This window comes from Exserohilum turcica, assembly GCF_000359705.1.
Source record: "Exserohilum turcica Et28A unplaced genomic scaffold SETTUscaffold_3, whole genome shotgun sequence".
Classification (NCBI taxonomy): Eukaryota; Fungi; Ascomycota; class Dothideomycetes; order Pleosporales; family Pleosporaceae; genus Exserohilum; species Exserohilum turcicum.
In genome coordinates, this window is record NW_007360136.1 from 587,812 (window position 1) to 606,997 (window position 19,186).

Sequence of the window (19,186 nt, forward strand, 5' to 3'; positions counted from 1 at the left end):
TTTTGTAGACACTTAATAAGTACACCATAGGGAGATTATTATAAGATTGAGAGAGATCCATTTCATTACGACTCCTAGCGCGAGCCTACTCCATTGATACCTGCGTGACGCCGAACAAAAAAAGAAGACAAAAAAGCTTTGGTACGTGATACAGAAGGAAAACAGAAAACAATGTCAAGTCCACCTGGCGATGCCATAACGCCATCCTAAAGAACTGCGTACCAACCAACGTCATTCATTTCCAATCCCCGTGAGCCAACTTCATATCTCCGTTCCATCATGCGTATACAACCGTCATACCACGTCATCTAACATCATTGTAGAAAAGACGAGTCCAGCCCGTCCTGCTGTACCGTGTATCCAAACAAGGCGTCAAGTATTGCTGACCCCACAAACCCCTGCCCTCGTCAAGCTCGACGCACATCTCTGGTGATGCCAACTCTAAAACCCCGCAAGAGGCGAGTCAAAGCCTCAAACCGAGGGACATGCGGAGCGAGACGTCAGATAGAAGTGTATGCGGAGTATCAACATCAACATCCGCGGATACTTGATTACTCCACTACACTAGCTTCGTCTTCAGCCGCGCGACGGAAGTAGTCAGCGTCGCGCTCAAGCTCACTACCAAGAGCGGCGGTGGGCAGGTCGGTGCCAACACCAGAGTCGCTGGGAGGAGAGTAATTTTCCTTCATCTCCTCTCTTACAGCATCGATGGCGCGAACAATCTCCGATTGAGTTGGCAAGTCGACGTCGCTGTCAGCGGTGGCGGTTGAGATCTCGGAAGGGTTGATTTCGGACGCATTGACCTCGGACGCATTGACTTTGGACGTGTTGATGGTAGCCGTGTGCTCATCGTCCTCGTGGTCGGAGTATTCAGACCCTTCGGACTCTTCGTGCAATGGCTCTTCGCCACGAGCGGCAGATTGAGCGGCAGATTTAGCGGATTGGGCACCGTAAGAGGTGCGACGCTCCTGGTCAATGTCACTGCCTGTCATGTAGGAAGACCCGGAAGCGTAGGTGTAGTCGCTGCCTGCACCACCAAAGCTGGAACGCGCATCACAGCCAGGCGTCTCGCCCTCGGCGTAGCTCTCGGCGTAGCTGCGCTCGTCGAGCTTGTAGTGGCGTTCAGTACCAGCCTCGCTTTGGGCATCTTCCTCGATCACAGAATGAGAAATAGGAGCCATGGCTTCATTCTCATCGACTTCAGGCAAGGCCCCGTTCTCCTTAATGGCAACCACGGCACTGGGTCGTGTACCCCAAGATCCCTTCCGCGAGTAGTTGCTAGTTTTGACAGAGTGACTGCGCTTCAACTCAGCGTTTGCATTCTTCGCGGCAGTGCTCGTGGGGTAGGCTTGCGCTCCTGTAGGCGTGTTGCCGCTAATCTGGCTGAGGGACAAGATACGGCGTTGTGCTGGGTTGGTGGACTGGCCGTTGCGACGAATAGCCGGGCGAGGTTTGAGTGCAAGAGAGATGCCGTTGGCTGCAGTACTTGGAGGTGGCATTTCTGTGCCGGCATCAGTGTTCACACGCTTCTTGATCTTTGAAGGACCCTTCATCATCAAAGCTCGGGAGTGATCCATGATGCCGTTGAGGATGCGTCGCTCCAGTGCATCTGCCTTGCTGTCCATAATGTGCAGTTCCTCTCGGCGGATTTCCAGTGCGGTATTGAGTGAGGAAACCTCGCCAGTGAGGCGCACCTTTTGGTTAGCCAGGTTTTCGCGCTCCGCTTGGAGCGCAGCGACAGCAGTCAAGAGCGCATCCTTTTCTTCTTTGAGCTCGAGCATTGTGCGATCCTTCTCGATCTGCAACTCGGCCATGACGCGCTCCTTCTCCTCCTTCAACTCTTGAATAACCCTTTCCTTCTCGGCCTTCATTTCCTGGATATCCGCAAGAAGCTGCTCCTTCTGAGTGGCCTTTTCAGCCCTCAAGCTCTCAAGATCAATCTCAAGCTGCTCTTTCTGGGTTGTCCTGCGTTCAATGAGTAGGGCCAGCTCTTCAGCCTCTCGCTCTTTCGCGTCATTACCATCGGTGATGAACTGAGTCTGCTTTGCGACAAACTCACTCAGCTCAGCGGCGGTAATCTTGACCTGGTTGTGTATCTCGTCGAGCTTCTCGGTGTTCCCTAGTGCTTTGCTGGCCTCGTCGGCGTGGCCAAGGAGTTTATCAAGCTTCTCATGCACAGGGCCGTCATCGAAGCTGGGCGATGGCTCAACCGCAAGAAGCTTGTCAAGTTTTTCATGCACCGGACCGTCGTCGTAGGCAGGTGATGGTTCAACGGAGAGTAGCTTGTCGAGCTTTTCGTGCACGGGGCCGTCGTCGTAGCTAGGCGCCGGTTCAGCTGCAAGAAGCTTGTCAAGCTTTTCATGCACGGGGCCATCGTCAAAACTTGGTGGTGCTTCAATCGCAAGCAGCTTATCAAGCTTTTGGTGCACAGGGCCATCGTCGAAGCTAGGTGGTGCTTCGATCGCGAGCAGCTTATCGAGTTTTTCGTGTACAGGACCGTCGTCGTAGTTGAGTGACGGCTCAATCGCGAGTAGCTTGTCGAGCTTCTCGTGCACGGGACCGTCATTGTAGCTAGGCGATGGTTCGATTGCGAGCAGCTTGTCGAGCTTCTCTTGCACAGGGCCATCATCGTACTTTTCTTGAGGCTCCACGGGTACGACAGGGGCTGGCAGAAGCTTCGGTAGGTTTTCAAACTGCGCCTGTAGTTCTTGAGAGCGAGCCTTTGCTTCCTCATTCCAAGCTCTGGCATGCTCATCTGCCTCTTCCTTGCACTTCTGCGCGTGTTCATAATGGGCCTTGACCAGCGCTTCAATCTCGTGCAATGCAACCATGAACTTGGGGTGATACTCGGTGATGTTGTCCTGGAGATTGTTGAAGATTGATTCAATGTTCTTGATCTCATCGCGGGTATGAGAATGTTCGCCCTTGTCTTCAAGCTTGAGTTCTTCGAATTTGGCAATGTGCTCCTCCAGCTTGGCAATGGTCTCAAGCTTTTGCTCTTCAAGCTTCTCCATGGTCACAACCTTCTGTTCGTCGAACTTGGCGAGAGTTTCGTCAACTTTTCCGAGGACTGCGGTGGAGTCGGTGGACCATTGCGTAGTAGCACCCTCGAATCGGTCGTTCATGCCGGCAATGGTAGCACCTAGAGTATCGATGGTGAGACGAAGCTCATCGGCCATTGTTTTGGTGCTCTCAAGCATCTTCTCCTGCTCTTCAGCCTTTTCTTTCATGACCTTGGCAAGCTCGTCGGCTAGGAGTTGAGCGTCATCGTACTTGGCCATGAGGGTGTTGAACTTGACCTCTAGGCTTTCGGTGAAGCTAGCGACGATGGATTCCTTGGTTTCGTCGTGCTTTTCAAGCTGCAAAGCGGACTTTTCGGCACTGTCGTTTTGCAGACCCTCAATAGAGCCATGGGCACGTTCGAACTCCCGGGTAAGAATTTCCATGAGTTCTTTGACGTCAGCAGTAACGTTGCTCGCACCAATGGTTTCTTCCATTGTCTTGAATGAAGCTTGAAGGTTCTCGATCGGACCGCCTTCAATGAGATTGGTTTTGATCTCCTCTCGCATCTCATCTAGGGCAGCCTTGACACCAGAGATATCCTCTACAATCTGAGTGGCCTCGGCGCGGCGCTCATCAAAGTTGTTGGCAGTCTTCTGGATATCCGCTTCATAGGTGTCCTTCATCTTCTCATGGCTATCACGGAAATCATGAATCAGTCCAGTAAGCTGCTCCAGTTCGGCCTTGGATGCAAGCTCCTCTGGGTCTGGGATCTTCATGTCGTCCAATTTGACCTTGAGATCGTCCACTAGAAGGCTTACAGCATCGATATCCGCTTTGGTAGCGTGCGGGTTGCTCTCATCTTCTGGCTTGGCGACCTTCATCTCGTCTAGGGCGACCTTGATATCGTCCGCTAGTACCTGAACGACGGTAACATCGGCTTTGGTAGCACCTTCCTCTTCGATCTTCTTCGCAAGCGCTTCCAAAGCCTCAGAGGTGGTACGGACCACGAGCTCGACATCTTCCAAGTTCTCCTTTGTGACAGCAGTTGCAGGATCCGGCAGGACAAGCTCCTCGATCTTGGCTTTTGTGTTCGCGAGGAGAGTCTCAATAGCATCAGTATCTTCCTTTCGAGCAATGCCTTCCAGCACGGGTGGTGACGTCTCGCGGTCCTGCATGAGCAGGACAGCAGCTTGAACATCCTTAAGGAGCTCTTCAATAGCACCGAGATCCTCCTTCATGGCTACCCCAGCTGGAGCCGCTGGCTCTGCAGCTGGGGCCGGGTTCTGTGCGTTGGCATCCATGGCTTGCACCTTGTCTTGAATCTGAAGCAGGAGATTCTCCATTTTAGCGACATCCAGAGCTTGTGTCAGGGGCTGCTGTGGTGCATCAACCTGTGTGGCGTCTCCAGAGATCTCGCGCGATGTGGATTGTTGAGCCTCGGAGTTGTCTGCAAGGACCACTTCATTACCCGCTGGAGCTGGAGCGGCATCTTGTTCAGGCTGAGTCTCGTGCTGCATACCCTTGAGCGTCTCAACGTCAGCACGCAAGGCGGCAAGACCTTCCTTGAGCGTGTCCAGGATTTCGTGCGACACGCTCATGTCCACGGGTTTTTCAACAATCTTGGAGACATCGGCTCGCAGACTCTCGATACCCTCGTTCATGGCATCAATGACGTCTTCAGTGGAAGGACTGGTGCGTTCTGGAGTATTGAACTTTTTGTCAATATGAGATTGCAGGTCGTCGAGACCTAGCTTGACAGCCTCCAGGACTTCTTCAGTGTCGGCTCGGGAGTGTTGTCGCATTATACCATTGGTTTGGCGCATATGGTCAAGTTCTCCCCTGAAAGCTTCCAGAAGCTCTTCATTGACTCCAGCAGACTTCAAGTTCGCCTTGATGTCTTCCAGAGCAGCCTTCACTATCACCAACATCTCTGCTTTATCGCCATCGCCAGCAGGGACCAGAGCATTGCTGACTGACTCCTTCAGCGCTTCCAGTTCAGTGCGGATAAGGGCGAGATTTTCCTTTGAAGTCGTCTCGTGAGAGGTGTGCATGCCTTCCACGACTCCTCGGATAGCATCGACGATCTCATCCTTTTCAGCTGAACCACCTGACTTGACCAGCGAACTACTCAGGGTCTCACGGAGAGTCTCAAACTCTGCCTTGAGCGAAGTGAGCATTTCTTCGTTGGATGTGGATGCAGTCTGTTTTTCGGCCATGAGGGTGTGGAGACCATCGAAACCAGCCTGCAGCTTTTCGAGAACATCGTTCTTGTTGCTAGAAGAATCTCCAAGAACGACTTCCTTGAGTTGGTCGAACTCATGCTTGATGGCCTCACTGATATCCTCATTCGAGTCGACGTCATCGTCGTTCTCAGCCCGAAGAGCGACCTGTGACTTCATCTCCTCAAACCCAGCCTTGAGAGCAGCAAGGATCTCTTCGTTGGTTTTGGAGGCGGGGAGGAGGCTAGTGGTCAACTGCTCATTCAGGGTTTCAAACTCGGATTTGAGATACGTCACCATATCGCCACGGCTCCAGGCTTGGTCTCCACGAGGACCCTCTGCAACGTAGCCTTGGACATTCTCTCGCAGCTTTTCAAGTTCGGCCTTGAACTGGTCAATCAACTCGCCGTCTTGAGTGATCTCTCGAGGCTGATCTGGCGAGCCCTTGATTTCGGCGCGGAGACCGTCTAGGCCCTCTTGAAGCGCTTCCAAAACTCGATCTGTGTCTTTCCCGCTGGTAGAAGAATATCCTTGAAACTGGGCCTGGATCTCCTCCACCATTGATTGTAGGCGCTCCATGACCGACTCGTTGTGCGATTCGGTGGCAGCTTTCACAGCGTCTTGGATGCTTTCTGGGGGAATCTCGATTTCCAGGCCAGTGGCATTGTGCTCCGTAAGGGCCTGGCGGATGATTTCCTCAAGTGTCTCCTTGGAAAGGCTTTCCGCTGGGGGTGCTGGGGTTGGCTGGGCAGCAAGAGCTGGCTTCAGCTCCTCCAAGGATTCTCGCACGGCCATAAGAATCTCCTCGCGGATTTCGTGGACTTCATTGACTGGAGGCGGAAGTTGAATCTGCTGTAGAGACTCATGCAGCATCTTCTCAATCTCCTCCTTGGTAACTGCTCCAGAGCCGTTGAAGTCCTGCAGACCTTCGCGTAGACACTGCAAGACCTCCTCTCTGCCCAGACCCACCTGATGGACTTCATGATTGGGGTTCATCTCGACGCCGTCGTAGGCTTCTCGTACGGCGCTTATGATGGCTTCCTTGTCCAGGACAGCTGACTGGGCAGATGGCTGGTCGAGGCCTCGCTCTGCGAGTGCTTGCTTGACGACATCGTGAACCTCGTTGTTGTCGACAGTGGTGCGGGTGACCACCGATGACATGGATTGTCGCCTCCGCTCACGCATGACCTTGTCCATGTGCTCTTTGAGGTTTGCGAGACCCTCTTGGACAATGGCGTTGATGTCCTCGTTCGCCGACTCAGACTCGGGTTCGACAGCTCTGGCTTGCTCCGCCTCTTCAAGCTTGCGAGCAATCTCACGGCCCATGCCTAGCACCTCGCCTCGAAGATCTTGAACCATTGACTTGGTAGCCATGGTCACGCAGCCAGATTCAGCGACGCTATCCTTGATCTTACGCAGGAACTTCAACATCTCTTCGCTGACGAAATCGGCAGCCTTGGGGCTGGCGTATGCCTTGCTATCCGCTGAAACTGTGCGAGTAAGCGCACCGGGTCCTGGCGAGGATTGGAAGGCCGCAGGCCCAGAGCCTTGCTTCACAAACTCAACCAACTCGGCGACCTTCTTGGCAGTCTCACCAGTAGCCTTGTCGACCAGCTTCTGCAGGTTTGCTACGAGTCGTTCTTGGCCATCCTTGGTCACCATCTCACGAATGATCTTTTCCAGCATTGCGACACTGGCCGCACCCTCGACCGAGTACGGGTTCGGGCTGCCGATGCGCTCATCAGCCCAGGGGCTAGTTGATGTCATCCTTGGGAAGGTGAACTGCTTCGTGGGCGTCATATGGGGATCCTGGAGATTCAGGCTGCTAGACCGAGAGTTGTCTGCATGTATGTGGGCGTTGACAGCCGCCTCCTGCTTCTGGGACATGGTAGACAAGAGATCCTTCAGAGATTTTCGGATGTCCTCGTCACGGAGGTTTGTAGCCTCCTTTAGGCTGATGAGATCGGTGGCATTGTCCTTACTCCTCCGACTCAGCTGCGACATGTCCTTTTGTAGGCTAGAGACAATGTTGTTGATGCTGACGAGTTGACTAGCGATGTTGTCGAATGAGTGTGATGGGACCTGACTTTGTACCGGTGCAGGTGCGGGTGCAGGCGCAGGCGCAAGCGCAGGTGCAGGCGTTGAAGCTGGTGCTGAAGCTGGCGTGGACACGGCAGCTGGAGATGGAGAGCGTGCCGAGCTGCTGGTGTGGTTCGCCGGTGGGGGGTCAAGCATGTGCTGAGGAATAGACATTGTCTGGAGCGCCATCATTGTAGCAGAAGGAGGCGTGTTCTCGCCCAGGAAAGGCCTGTGAGTGGGCCTCAGAGTTGGCGTGTCCCTGATTTCAATGCGCGAGGCTGGCGAGGGCGTGAGATGCCGTGTAGGACTGAGGTCAGGGTCCTTGCCAAAGTAGTCCTTGTCCCAATCGCGCGAGATTGGCCTTCCGCCTCTACTTGTCGGTCGGTCGCGCTCTGGGGAGCGGTCTGGTGAGCGATTGTCCAAGTAGCTACGTAGATCACGAACACTGCCTGGTTGGAGCGATTGCATGCGCTTGTGCTGGTTGCCTTTTATCAGAGAGCGCTCGGGAGAGAGCGACTTGAGCGGCATGGGGTTAGTAGTGTACGAGCTTGCAGGCAAGCTCTCGCGCGCCTTCTCTTCTAGCGCTTTGGCGGCCTGCATAATGGCTGCGGATGTGTTGGGGCGGGTTGTGAGGTTTGGCGACCCTGGGTTCAGTGGCAATGGCGGAGGCGCACGTTCTGGATCAGCGCTATCCCACCTGGAATGCAATGTGTTAGCAGCGACATGTGGCGGTGTGGGAAAGAAGAAGAGGACGAACATGGGAATCGCTCGCGAGTCTGAGGAGAAAGAATGGGAGTGGCGGACGAGCTCGCGGTCGCGCGAAGGTTCTCGGTCTGAAGAAGGCATTGTAATGTGTGGTGTGGCGGATGTTCAACACAGCGAAGTGGTGGAGGGGAAATGGAATGCAGAGCGGGCGCACGCTGGGGTGGGTGCGTGGGGATATTTGAAGAGAGCAGCGGAGGGGTATCAATCGCAAAGGGCTTCGGCGATCCAGCGCAGGCTATGTGCAACCGTTCGTGAGATGGGGAGGGTGGAAGGGTGAGAAGCTGGAGTGCAGGTTCAGGGTGGGAACAGTGTGTTGATCAAATGTTGGGGTTTGTTTACGCGCACTGGCCAATGGGCGATGACGATGGCAGCGCAACCTGCCAACGCAGCCGTCGCTGGGGCAGCACAGGCGGGAAACAAGGCGCCTCCCGGTTACTTTGGGGCGCCAATTACAGGCACACCGCTGTGTTGACAGTGGGGAGCGCGCGCGACCGGGCGTCCAATCGACGCTTGCGCATGGCATACATAGCATGGCGGCGAGTGTGCATCAAGTCGAGTGTGGGTGGTGTGCACAAGCACGTCGCTTGTCGTGCTGTCAGGCCTTGTCGCAACGCTGTTGTCGATAACGCCGCCGTGGCCGTGGCTGTGGCTGTGGCTGTGGCCTGTGGCCTGTGGCGCAGGTGGCTCGACCGCCGCCGCCACCGCCTCATCGGCGATACATAACGCCGATGCTGGGGCCGCCGCATCGCCGTGCGAGCTGCGAGCAGCTAATCATCTCCATACAGCTCCCTCTCCGCCACGCTATACCGCACCCCCGCCCGGCCACTTGCCTATACAGAGCCCTAGCCCGTCTTCTACACACCTACCGGCATCCATCACGCAGCCATGGCCGTCCCGGAAACGACATCACGGGTGGCAGAGGCACAGAAGCTGGCCAAGTCGGATCCCTCCAAGGCCGAGCAGATCTACCAGGACGTTCTCTCACAAAACCCCGGCTCCAATGAGGCCGCCATCAAGAACTATGAGACGGCTCTGGTCGGGCTCGGCGAGCTCTACCGCGACCAGAACAAGGTGGATGCGCTTGCGGAGCTGGTGAAGCAGGCGCGGTCAGTAATGTCCTCGTTTGCGAAAGCGAAGACATCCAAATTGGGTATATATCCATCTCCGCCCCGTGGCAGACGCGGCCAATGACTAATGCAGAGCAGTGAGGCAGTTGCTCGACCTCTTTACCACGATACCGAACACCGCCGACATCCAGATCGCCGTCACCAAGTCATGCATAGAGTGGGCCGTCTCCGAGCGGAGAGGCTTCCTACGGCAAAACCTCGAGACCAGACTGGTCGCCCTGTACATGCAGAAGCAGTCCTACTACGATGCTCTGACGCTCATCAACAGTCTGCTGAAGGAGTTGAAGCGCTTGGACGACAAGCTGGTCTTGGTCGAGGTGCAGCTGCTGGAATCGAGGGTCTACCACGCACTGGGCAACATACCCAAGGGCCGTGCCGCTCTCACGTCCGCGCGCACATCGGCTGCTTCCGTTTACACGCCGCCCTTGTTGCAGGCCGGACTGGACATGCAGAGTGGTATGCTTCACGCTGAGGATGGCGACTTCAACACAGCCTTCTCCTACTTCATCGAAGCCATGGAAGGATACCACTCGCAGGACGAGGACCAGAAAGCAACGTCGGCATTGCAGTACATGCTGCTCTGCAAGATCATGCTCAACCTTGGAGATGACGTAACATCGCTCATGACCTCGAAACACGCCGTCAAGTACGCCGGCAAGCGATTAGAAGCCATGAAGGCCGTTGCGCGAGCACACACCAACCGCAGTCTAGAGGAGTACGAGACCGCCCTGACCGACTACCGCCAACAGCTTGGTAGCGATCGATTCATCACATCCCACCTTCGCCGCTTGTACGACAACATGTTGGAGCAGAACCTTATCAAGGTCATCGAGCCCTTTAGCAGGGTCGAGATTGATCACGTTGCCAAGATGGTTGGACTGGACACGGTACAAGTCGAGCGAAAGCTCTCTCAGATGATTCTGGACAAGGTCATCATCGGAGTCTTGGACCAGGGCGCAGGGTGCCTGATCGTATACGACGAGTCGGAACGTGATCAAGGCTACGATGCCGCGCTCAGCACTCTTGAGAAGCTCAGCAATGTTGTTGACGTGCTTTACACCAACCAGGCATCTCTTTTGGAGTAAAATCTAAGTGATGAAAGGTGCAAGTGGAAGAGGCTGGCCTGAGCGAATCCGAACGCTATGTAAAATAGAAACATAGAATGTCAGGCATGCTGCGCGTTTAGTGTAGCTCGCTAATAATGATACATGATTTGCAATAGCACTCAGCAGCAAGTGGTACCTTTCCCCTTTTCGATCTAGTCTGCTCATCAAATCTGCATATTCTGTTCCTAGGGCATGTCTTGTATCTGGTCTTTATTGCTGCATCCTTCCACCTAGTCAGCCTCTGCATTTATTTCTTCCAGTAAAGCCACCAGCAACGAGTGCATAATCTGTCCTAACATGGACTAGAACACTTCTCTCCATCTTATCGGCCATGGTAATAATAGACATACCGATTCAACATGTTTAGTTATTACAGACTAACCAACTCAAGACAATATTGGATATCTATCAAACCACCCGTGAAAAGAAAAGGATGAAGACGATGAAAAAAAACACACATACACATGCAGACGTCTCACCGCAATACACTTTCAGCTTACCGCCACACTTTGCATCCAGCAACATATTCAATCAAGCAACAGAGGAAGAAAGAAATAAAGAAAAGAAGAAGAAGAAAAAAAACAGACATGTAGCGCACCATCCCACACACTCAACCGCCGACCCAAACGAACCCAGAAAACCATTCAGTACATCGTAAAAGCACCAAAGAAGAAGGTATAAGAAAAAAACAAAAAACAAGAAAAACTAAAGATCCATTAAACACCATTTAAACCCTCCATCTCCCGCCTGCGCCTCAAACCCGCATTCACAATCACCACACCCAGCACCATGCTGCAGAAAAACAGCGACATAAACGTCACGGCAACCATGGTACAGCAGTGTCTTTCCTGCTCGTGTTTATGCCGCGCGGCAGTCAGCACCTGCTCGTCGCAGACGGCGCAGTGCGTATGCGGGGTTTCGGCGCGCGGCCGAAGGAGACTGGCTAGTGTCTGGGTGAAGCTTTCGGCTGGTGCTGGTGCTGGTGCGGGTGCTGGTAGAGGGATAGGAGCTTGCTGCGAGGGGGTGTGGTGGTTGTGCGCGTGGAGTTCAATATCGGTATCTGCATGCTGATGGTACTCGGTGTCGTCGGATTGCGGGATTACGGTGTACTAAGGAGATTGCAGTTTTAGTTTCGATACCTTCTTGTTGTTGCTGTTGTTCTTTTTTGAGGGGGAACTAGATTGGAAGATGGATGGATGCGCGTACAGCAGAGGTCGAGCCAGATGCCGAGTACCGATTTACAGGGTGGTTGTTGATTACGTCGTCGTAGGCGGGCGCTGCTTCGCTGGGTGGTGTGGTTGGAATACCCATTGTTCTTGGTCGTTTGTGTAGATGTCAATCAAGTCACAAATGGATTTGGTAGGTAGGATTTCAAGAATTAATTTTCCTCGAGTATGGTGTTAGGCTGTCAATAAGGTGATGACTTTATCAAGGAGACGGCACGAACGGCTGTAACTTATATCGTTTCATTGTGCTGCCGCTCTTGCCGGTGACCAGCACACCTGAGTGGTGTAGGAGTTGGATGCCTGATAGTGCAGTGCGGTGGGCTGAGGCTGTGCAATGCATCATAAGACCAATCATTACCGCCGGCTCATAGAAACTGCGCCAGGAAAGCCACAGCAGCTATGCGCTCATTTCCTGAGTTACATTCACCACTCTAGAAATGGCGTGCAGCAGCCCTTTGCTGCCTGAGTGGTCGGTGCAGCCAATCGTGGTGTTCAAAGTAGTGTTGGTGGCTGGTGTATGGTCTTGGCCTGTTGGATTGCCAGAAGCAGTTGATATCAACTTCGACATGTGATATCAACAAACAGCTGAGATATCATCCGGAGACCTTTGTGAAACAGACTCTTTAATGCATGCTCTCTCTGGAAGCTAGATGTGATGCGAGTTGTTTCCTGAAGTATCACCAGCCACTTTGTTCTCTCAAACCATCTCTTCTATGAGCTCACACATACAAGAACACCTTGACTTTATCGAGTCTGCGTCTGATCAAGTATGCGAGAGGCACCACTGCAAGATGATCCGTAATTTACCATGGTATGTGGTTTCCGCTTGGTACGAGAATTATAGTTTGGCTATTCAAGCTATTGTATATGCGCCCGCACACGACTGTTTGCAAGGCGTGGAGTCTGAGCAGCTTCTTGGTTAATCATCGGTTGAGACTAGCTGTGTCCCGTAGATTGCATTTAATAATGTAGCCAGCGGCGAAACAATGGACGTCCTCCCCGCGAACGAGTCTATCCACGTCTTATCAACCGCCGGCCGTAATTGCTCTTGGAGGATACTTTGAACTGCGATCAGTACCCTTGGAGGGTTCTCGCAGTCCCTTTGAGTACTCCGTTTCCTCAGGCTGTATGTTTGGTACATTGTTGCTTGTTTTTTCGACGACCCAGGCAGCAAGAACCGTCCGCGTCGCCTCTGGATACTAGTATGAACTCGATATTTCCATACTACCGTGGGATTTTCGAGCGCTGTCGCCAATACTTCCAGCCAGATAAAGCCAAGACAGCATGGTATGGATCAGCGCGGGACGCGAGTCGGGTGAGAGTTTGGTGGTGTTGTGTAAGTTCGAGAGTCCGCTGTCACAAGCGAAAGTTTTGCCCAGAGAAGCTCGGCTATCTGCTGGGAGCTCTGGCCTCATGCGAACGTCAACGCCTCCCAATGACGTCTGTAACGGGTGACACAACAAGCGCCATGCGGACTCGCCTCCGCAAAACGTCGAGAGCTCCCCCCGCGTTTGCGACGCTTAGTTGCTTCTCTCGCTTTTGCAAATGAGGTTTTGCCTCTCTTTAATCCAACATGGCTACAAACGCTAACCCCGACAAGCTGAGCTACATCTACAACTCACAGCTGGTAAGCGCCCCAAGCTCGTGATTGCCGAGTACGAGCTAACACCGGATATCTAGGACGCCTTCACGCTCTACCATATCTCGCACGACAAGAATGACCACAGCGCCGTCGGGCCTGCCCTCCCGGCCCTAGGCCATGCTACGTCTGGGGCGCTGGGATCCGCCATCTCCAAACTCATAACGTACCCTCTTGACGTCGTGGTCACGCGCCTCCAAGTCCAGCGGCAGCTACAGCATGACGGCGAACGTCCCCATTACAACGGCTTCCTAGACGCTATCGAGAAGATCTATGAGAGGGAGGGAGGACCCCAGGCCTTCTACAGTGGCGTGGCCCAGGAAACATTGAAGAGTGTCGTGGACAGCTTCCTGTTCTTCCTCGCATACTCGTATGTTCGGGAGAAGCGGCTCAATGCGCGAGGCGGTGGTCGAAGTCTACCAGCCCTGGAGGAAATTGGCGTTGGCGTAGTGGCAGGCGCCTTCTCCAAGTTCTTCACAACACCACTTCAGCAGATTGTCACGCGCAAACAAACAGCCGCCATGATGAACCAAGGCTCTCCAGGTAGTCCGCCTTCGTTGAGCATGAAGGATATTGCGTCTGAAATCCGACGCGAAAAGGGAATACAAGGCTTCTGGTCGGGGTATTCTGCCAGTCTGGTCTTGACGCTCAATCCCTCGATTACAATGCTGCTACACAAGGCTCTGCTGCGATTGGTAGTGCCGAGGGCAAAGCGCGACGATCCAGGTGCGCGCGCGACCTTTCTCCTCGCTGCCATCAGCAAAGTGCTGGCCTCGACTGCCACCTATCCATTCTCACTCGCAAAGACACGCGCTCAAGTGTCTGCGCAGAAGCCTTTGTCAGGCAGTGGGGAGACGTCGGATCAGGAGAAGTCTGGGGACCATGCAAAGTCAAAGGCTCTTCAGGCTAGGCAGCGAACTGTGTTCAGCACCATTCTGCGTATTGCGCAGACGGAAGGAATCTGGGCTCTCTACCAAGGCCTGGGCCCTGAGGTACTGAAAGGCTTCTTCTCGCACGGCATCACCATGTTGATGAAGGATCGCATCCATTCCATCATCATCAGTCTGTATTTCACACTGCAGAAGGCTCTGCACCAGTATCCTAGCCCGGGACAAGTCGTAAAGTCTGCCTCGGACAGTGTGCAAGAGGCTTACAGTCAGGGCAAGGAGCAAGCAAGCGAAGCCTATGTCAAGGGCACGGAAGTTGTTGGAAGCATGGGCGAGTCGGTCAAGCGTGTCGCGGCAGAGAGCGCGCATCAAGCCCAGGGCCTTGTGGATAGGGGTAAAGAGCAAGCTGATGGTGTCTATTCTAAGAGCACGGAGGTGGCTGAGACGGCATCGCGCACAGCTCACGATGCTCTCTCGAGCAGTTCGCAACATGTTGAAAATGCCATTGAAACTGCAAAGGCCGGGTTGAATGACGCGTCCCAGCAGGCCAAAGGCTCGGTAGTTGATGCAGACGTCAGGGACATCAACGGGCCCGATACAGGCATCAAGAAATGAGTCACGTGACAGTTGAGCCTGCCACGAGCCTATTTGGTGAGTGCATTCTCCTGATTCTTTTATTTTTGACTAGCGTTCTTGGTCGGAGCTCCGGATGAAGAAAATGGCTTTTTTGAATATGTCGGGATTATAGGGCATTGTGCGCTATACTGGTAATATGCGTCGAGGGGTGTTAATTACATTTACGCAAACCTGAAACGCAGTGAATTTTGCAACCCTGTGCGATACGTCGAAAGCGGTCTGAAAGTGATCGAGATGGCTTGCTTTTTTTCTTGTTGGCAATGCGAGACCAATGCCCGCGTTATACAAGGGAGTCTTGCTCAATGTCTGGGCCCGGGTGCGCAGCTGTCCATGGCAACAGGCTCTGAGTTGTTGTTGCGTTGTCAATGTGGGGATGTCTCGCCCGCGGCACGCTGCATGTGTCATACCCGGTGGCTGGTCGTTCCTGCCCGCGGTTGCCCTGGAGAGGTCAGTGCGCTAACCATCGGGCTCCGCCCGCAGCGCCTCCATCAACAACCCACTGTTGGAGACGCTCAGCACTGCACGCCGCAGTCCAGCGGCCTACTAACAACTAACGACTCATAGGAACAGGACACGCACTGTGACGGCCTTGCAGCGAAGACAAGGCGCCCGCTGACCGTACAAAGCCGACCGTGGCGCATGACTGGCCGCATCACGCCGTATTCGACGCAAGCGGAATCACCCTCGTCAGGCCAGGAGGACACGCCCGACTCTCGCGCACACGCTGATCTGTGCAGCTCCATGTCACGAGCGCTGGTGACTGTACACGACACCAGCCGAAGCCTTTCGCCGTGCCATCACGACACCCCGCCCACCCCATTCCCCTGAACTTGGGTTGCGATCCACCACCACAGCCGCGAAGCCGCCATGGGAGTCGTCGAAAAATCCCGCCCGTCTCCGGCCGCGCAGCGGAGGGCCTGGACCAGCCTGGAAGAGGAGTTGGCTTACTACAAGACGCAATACGAGACGCTGGAAAACGAACTTCAGGAGTTTCAGACGTCCAGCAAGGAACTGGAGGCTGAACTGGAGCGCGACATCGAGGAGAGCGAGAAGCGAGAACGGAAACTGCAAGAGAAAGCGGAGCGATTGGCCTTTGAGGTCGAGGAGTGGAAGGTACGTGACGTTGGGGCGTAGCGTGCCGCGTATGCGTGATTTCGCGGGCAATGGCTAATGCTGGCATAGACCAAGTACAAGCAAAGCAAGGCCGAAGCGAACAATGCGCAGAACACTCTGCAGAAGGAGATTACTGCTCTGCGCGAAAGCCAACGCGCGCTGCAGATGCGACTCCGGGACATCGAGGTGCAAAGCGATGATTTCGAGCGCCAGGCTCGCAACCAAACGTCGTCACTCGAGGATGTTGAGTCAAAGTACAATGTGGCTATTGAGCGTGGGGTGATGCTGGAGGAGGAAATCAAGATTGGCGAACAGGAGCGCGAGCAACTGCGCATCGAGACACAGCGACTCCGCGACGAGCTGTCTGACCTGCGCATCGAGGCGGAAATCGTGCAAGAGAAGCTGCGCATCGCAGAAGAAACCATCGAAGTCAACCATCAGCGCAAAATCACCAGCCACATCGCTAGTGATGCGATACGGCCGCGCTCGCCGGTGTCGGAGGCATCAACATCTGCCACGACGCTTTCGTCGCCGACAGCCGCCTCAACCCCGCCGCACTCGATTGCAGACATCCTCCACCCAGACACGACGCCGCCGTCTCCACCGCTCTCGGATGCGCCCATTACCACGAAAATGGTGCCTGCGACGCCCATGCCTAGGCGGAAGAATTCGGCTGCACCGCTAGACCCCGGAACTACACCACGTGCCGGTATGTACCAGCGGACGCAGCGACATTCACGAGTACCTAGTGTATCGGGATCGTCACGGCCGCCAAGTTCAGCTGCGAGCGGGCGGGCGACGCCTTCTTCGAAGACGACGGCGACGATTTTGCGAGAAAGTCGACCGGGCTTTGGCACTTCTTCGACAGCAGGTCTGCCTAGGTCAGGCTCGCTCTACCAGATTCGGGGGCTGATAGGTAAGATGCAGAAACTCGAAGAACGAGTCCAAACAGCACGATCCAAGCTGCCTGCGCCCACGAACACGCCGCCCCGAGCAAGCCCACGGGGCAGCAACGCATCGGGCCACGGCAGCATCACCATGAGGAGCGGGCGGAAGCGCACGTCGCAAACATCGGCAGTGTCATCTGTCACGGGCGCGTACGAGTCTGGTGTCAGCCGCCTCTCCTTCGGTGTATCCAACTCTGTAAAGGAAGTAGTACCTGTCCCAAGCCGGCCGGAAAGCCAGACGTCGGTGTCATCGCAGCCGGGGATCCCGCGGCCAGCGAGCCGAAGCAGCAATCGCACGCCCGTCAATCACTACCAGTCGCAATCGATCAGCGGGATGGAGTCGCGGATGCAACGATCACGCAGCTCGATGAGCGGGCATTCGAATGGGCACAGTCACTCTCAGTCGTTTTCCCAGTCGTTGCGGGATAGCGATGCCAGTACTAATAGTGACGGGAGCGGGGTGATAACGCCCATGGCGCGCCGGTTCACCATGGACAAATCGGGGATCCCCGGGCCAAGCGCGATTCCAAGGCGACAGAGCGGCGGACGGAGAGCGAGTGCAGGCCAAGACAGCGACGTAATGGGACCTCCCGTAGTACGACCGCGGAAGATGTCGACGCAGGCCGAGGAGGAATCATACTAGGGGCGAGGTGGCAGCAGAAGCTTCTCTGCAGGGACGTGTGCATGTACATTTGGGCTTTTATCGGTACACGATTTTGCGGCACTATACCTCTAGCGTTTTTGGAGTTTCGGCACGCGAGTGACGCAGGTACTGGACTAGCTTTTTTTTTCTCTCCTTCTCTACCGGTGAGGGGATCAGATTGGAGCCCCAAAGGTATGCTTGCTAGCATTTGGGCAGCATGGTCGCATTTAAGGAGCACAGCGAGGGCCGTGTCGATAGCCAAGCCCTTTGGGGCAGTTACTAGATATTGCTTATACCACCATTTTCCTTTGTCGAAAGAATATACCCCTGAATTTGTACCATACGATAGTCTCGGGGGGCGTGGGCTTGCAGACTAGGCTCTGGCGCCGGCTTTAGGTACCTGAAGACATGTGTATGTGTTGATTTTAACTATCGCCTGTGCGTTCGCACGTGGGTGCTCGCGCCAGTTTTGCAAGCGGCTCAACTGCTCGTTTGGGGGGGGCGTGTGGGCAAGCCTGGAGTAAATCTGGGGTAGGGTGCACCGGCGTGGTGTTCGAGCGGGAGGAAATCGTACGATTCTGATGTCAAACGCGCGGGACTGTCCGCCCACGCAGCACGCACGCGAGAAGACCCTGGATTTTCGGAATGCACGTCGGAATCCCTTGGGCGCGCGTTTGTTAGTGTGCGTGCTGATGGCGTCGAGCATGTACACATATGTGCGTGTGTGTGCGTATCTGCTGGTGGCTTCTTTTTCTGCTCGCAAAACCCGGGCGCGCAGGATAAGCAGAGAAGGGGAAGGCGCAGAGAAAAGGAGAAGAGGCTGGCGCTGCCTTTCCGACCGGGGGAGGGAGGGGGTCACGGGCTCTGTCGAACCAAAGGCCCGCGCCCCCTTTGGTGCACTCGGCGGCGACACTAGGGGAATGAAGCCGGGGCGGGCGTGCGCGCAGCGTCTTGTTCAAGCGTCATCCATGTGCGCAATCCAGCAGCCTCGATATGTTCCGAGTGTGGTGGCTTTGCTCCGAATGCGGGCGCTCTGGGCCGTGATTGGATTACCGCGACGGAGTCCGATGGGAGACGACCGGAGGAGGAGACCCGAGCATCTCTCTCTCTCTGCCTCTCTCTTTCTCTGTCTTGGTGAAGCACCAGGCGCAGCTGCGACACGGCGCGCGACACGGCGAAAGCAGCGGGCTTACTGGCGGTTTGCTAGCCTGCGTGTCTCTGACTGCGCAGCCTAATTAAAAGGTGTGGTGAGAGTGGGGAGGCGCGCTGGCGGTGAGGGCAGAGGGCAGGGCGATCGGAGAGATGGGTGGAGGATGTCGGAAGGCAAGCCCGCTTGTTGAGCGAGAGGGGTAGCAATGGCAGGCAATGGCAAGCAATGGCATCGGGGCAAAGGGACAGACAGGGGCGGCACAGGACAGGACAGGACAGGACAGTCTGGCCTGAGTCAGAGCGTGAGCGTGAGATGGAGGGTGCAGGGCCTGCTTTTTTTTCTGATGAGAGATAGGCATTGCTCCACGCGCGGGCGCTCTCTGGGCAGCTAACTCGGGCTTCGCGATCGGGTTGGGAGCTCTCTGGCAGCTAACTCGGGGCTCGCGATCGGGTTGGGAGCCAGACAGCCGTGGACTAATGCGGCTCTGGCTCCCAACAGGCCGATAGCAGCGTCGCGGGCGGGCAAACACCCAAAAGGTCTACTTCCGCGGCTGGCTCCATTGCGCCGTCAAGATGCGCGCCTGCGTCGAAGCGTCTAGTCGGGACGGGCTGGGGCCCTTTATTTGTTTCTTCGCGATACAGGCATG

At 55.1% G+C, this 19,186-nt stretch overlaps 5 protein-coding genes across 5 annotated transcripts; 3 read left to right on the forward strand and 2 right to left on the reverse strand.

Moving 5' to 3' along the window:
* Positions 1-61: 61 nt before the first annotated feature.
* SETTUDRAFT_41901 (uncharacterized protein) lies at positions 62-8,147 on the reverse strand (the record flags this gene model as incomplete). Its single annotated transcript, XM_008028878.1, has 2 exons — positions 62-7,998; positions 8,059-8,147. 2 exons carry the CDS (start codon positions 8,145-8,147, stop codon positions 552-554), a joined length of 7,536 nt encoding a protein of 2,511 aa, XP_008027069.1. The 3' UTR covers positions 62-551.
* A 736-nt stretch (positions 8,148-8,883) lies between these two features.
* SETTUDRAFT_163527 (uncharacterized protein) lies at positions 8,884-10,423 on the forward strand. Its single transcript, XM_008029036.1, has 2 exons — positions 8,884-9,216; positions 9,272-10,423. Exons 1-2 carry the CDS (start codon positions 8,952-8,954, stop codon positions 10,276-10,278), a joined length of 1,272 nt encoding a protein of 423 aa, XP_008027227.1. The 5' UTR covers positions 8,884-8,951; the 3' UTR covers positions 10,279-10,423.
* A 592-nt stretch (positions 10,424-11,015) lies between these two features.
* Positions 11,016-11,610, reverse strand: SETTUDRAFT_31897 (uncharacterized protein; the record flags this gene model as incomplete). The annotated part of the gene is made up of 2 exons (XM_008028787.1): positions 11,016-11,408; positions 11,506-11,610. 2 exons carry the CDS (start codon positions 11,608-11,610, stop codon positions 11,016-11,018), a joined length of 498 nt encoding a protein of 165 aa, XP_008026978.1.
* A 1,488-nt stretch (positions 11,611-13,098) lies between these two features.
* On the forward strand, positions 13,099-14,666 carry SETTUDRAFT_90341 (uncharacterized protein; the record flags this gene model as incomplete). The annotated part of the gene is made up of 2 exons (XM_008029037.1): positions 13,099-13,152; positions 13,206-14,666. 2 exons carry the CDS (start codon positions 13,099-13,101, stop codon positions 14,664-14,666), a joined length of 1,515 nt encoding a protein of 504 aa, XP_008027228.1.
* Positions 14,667-15,315: 649 nt separating this feature from the next.
* SETTUDRAFT_163530 (uncharacterized protein) lies at positions 15,316-17,684 on the forward strand. The gene is made up of 2 exons (XM_008029038.1): positions 15,316-15,800; positions 15,870-17,684. The coding sequence occupies exons 1-2, from the start codon at positions 15,555-15,557 to the stop codon at positions 17,388-17,390; spliced, it is 1,767 nt and encodes a 588-aa protein (XP_008027229.1). The 5' UTR covers positions 15,316-15,554; the 3' UTR covers positions 17,391-17,684.
* The last annotated feature ends 1,502 nt before the right edge of the window (positions 17,685-19,186 follow it).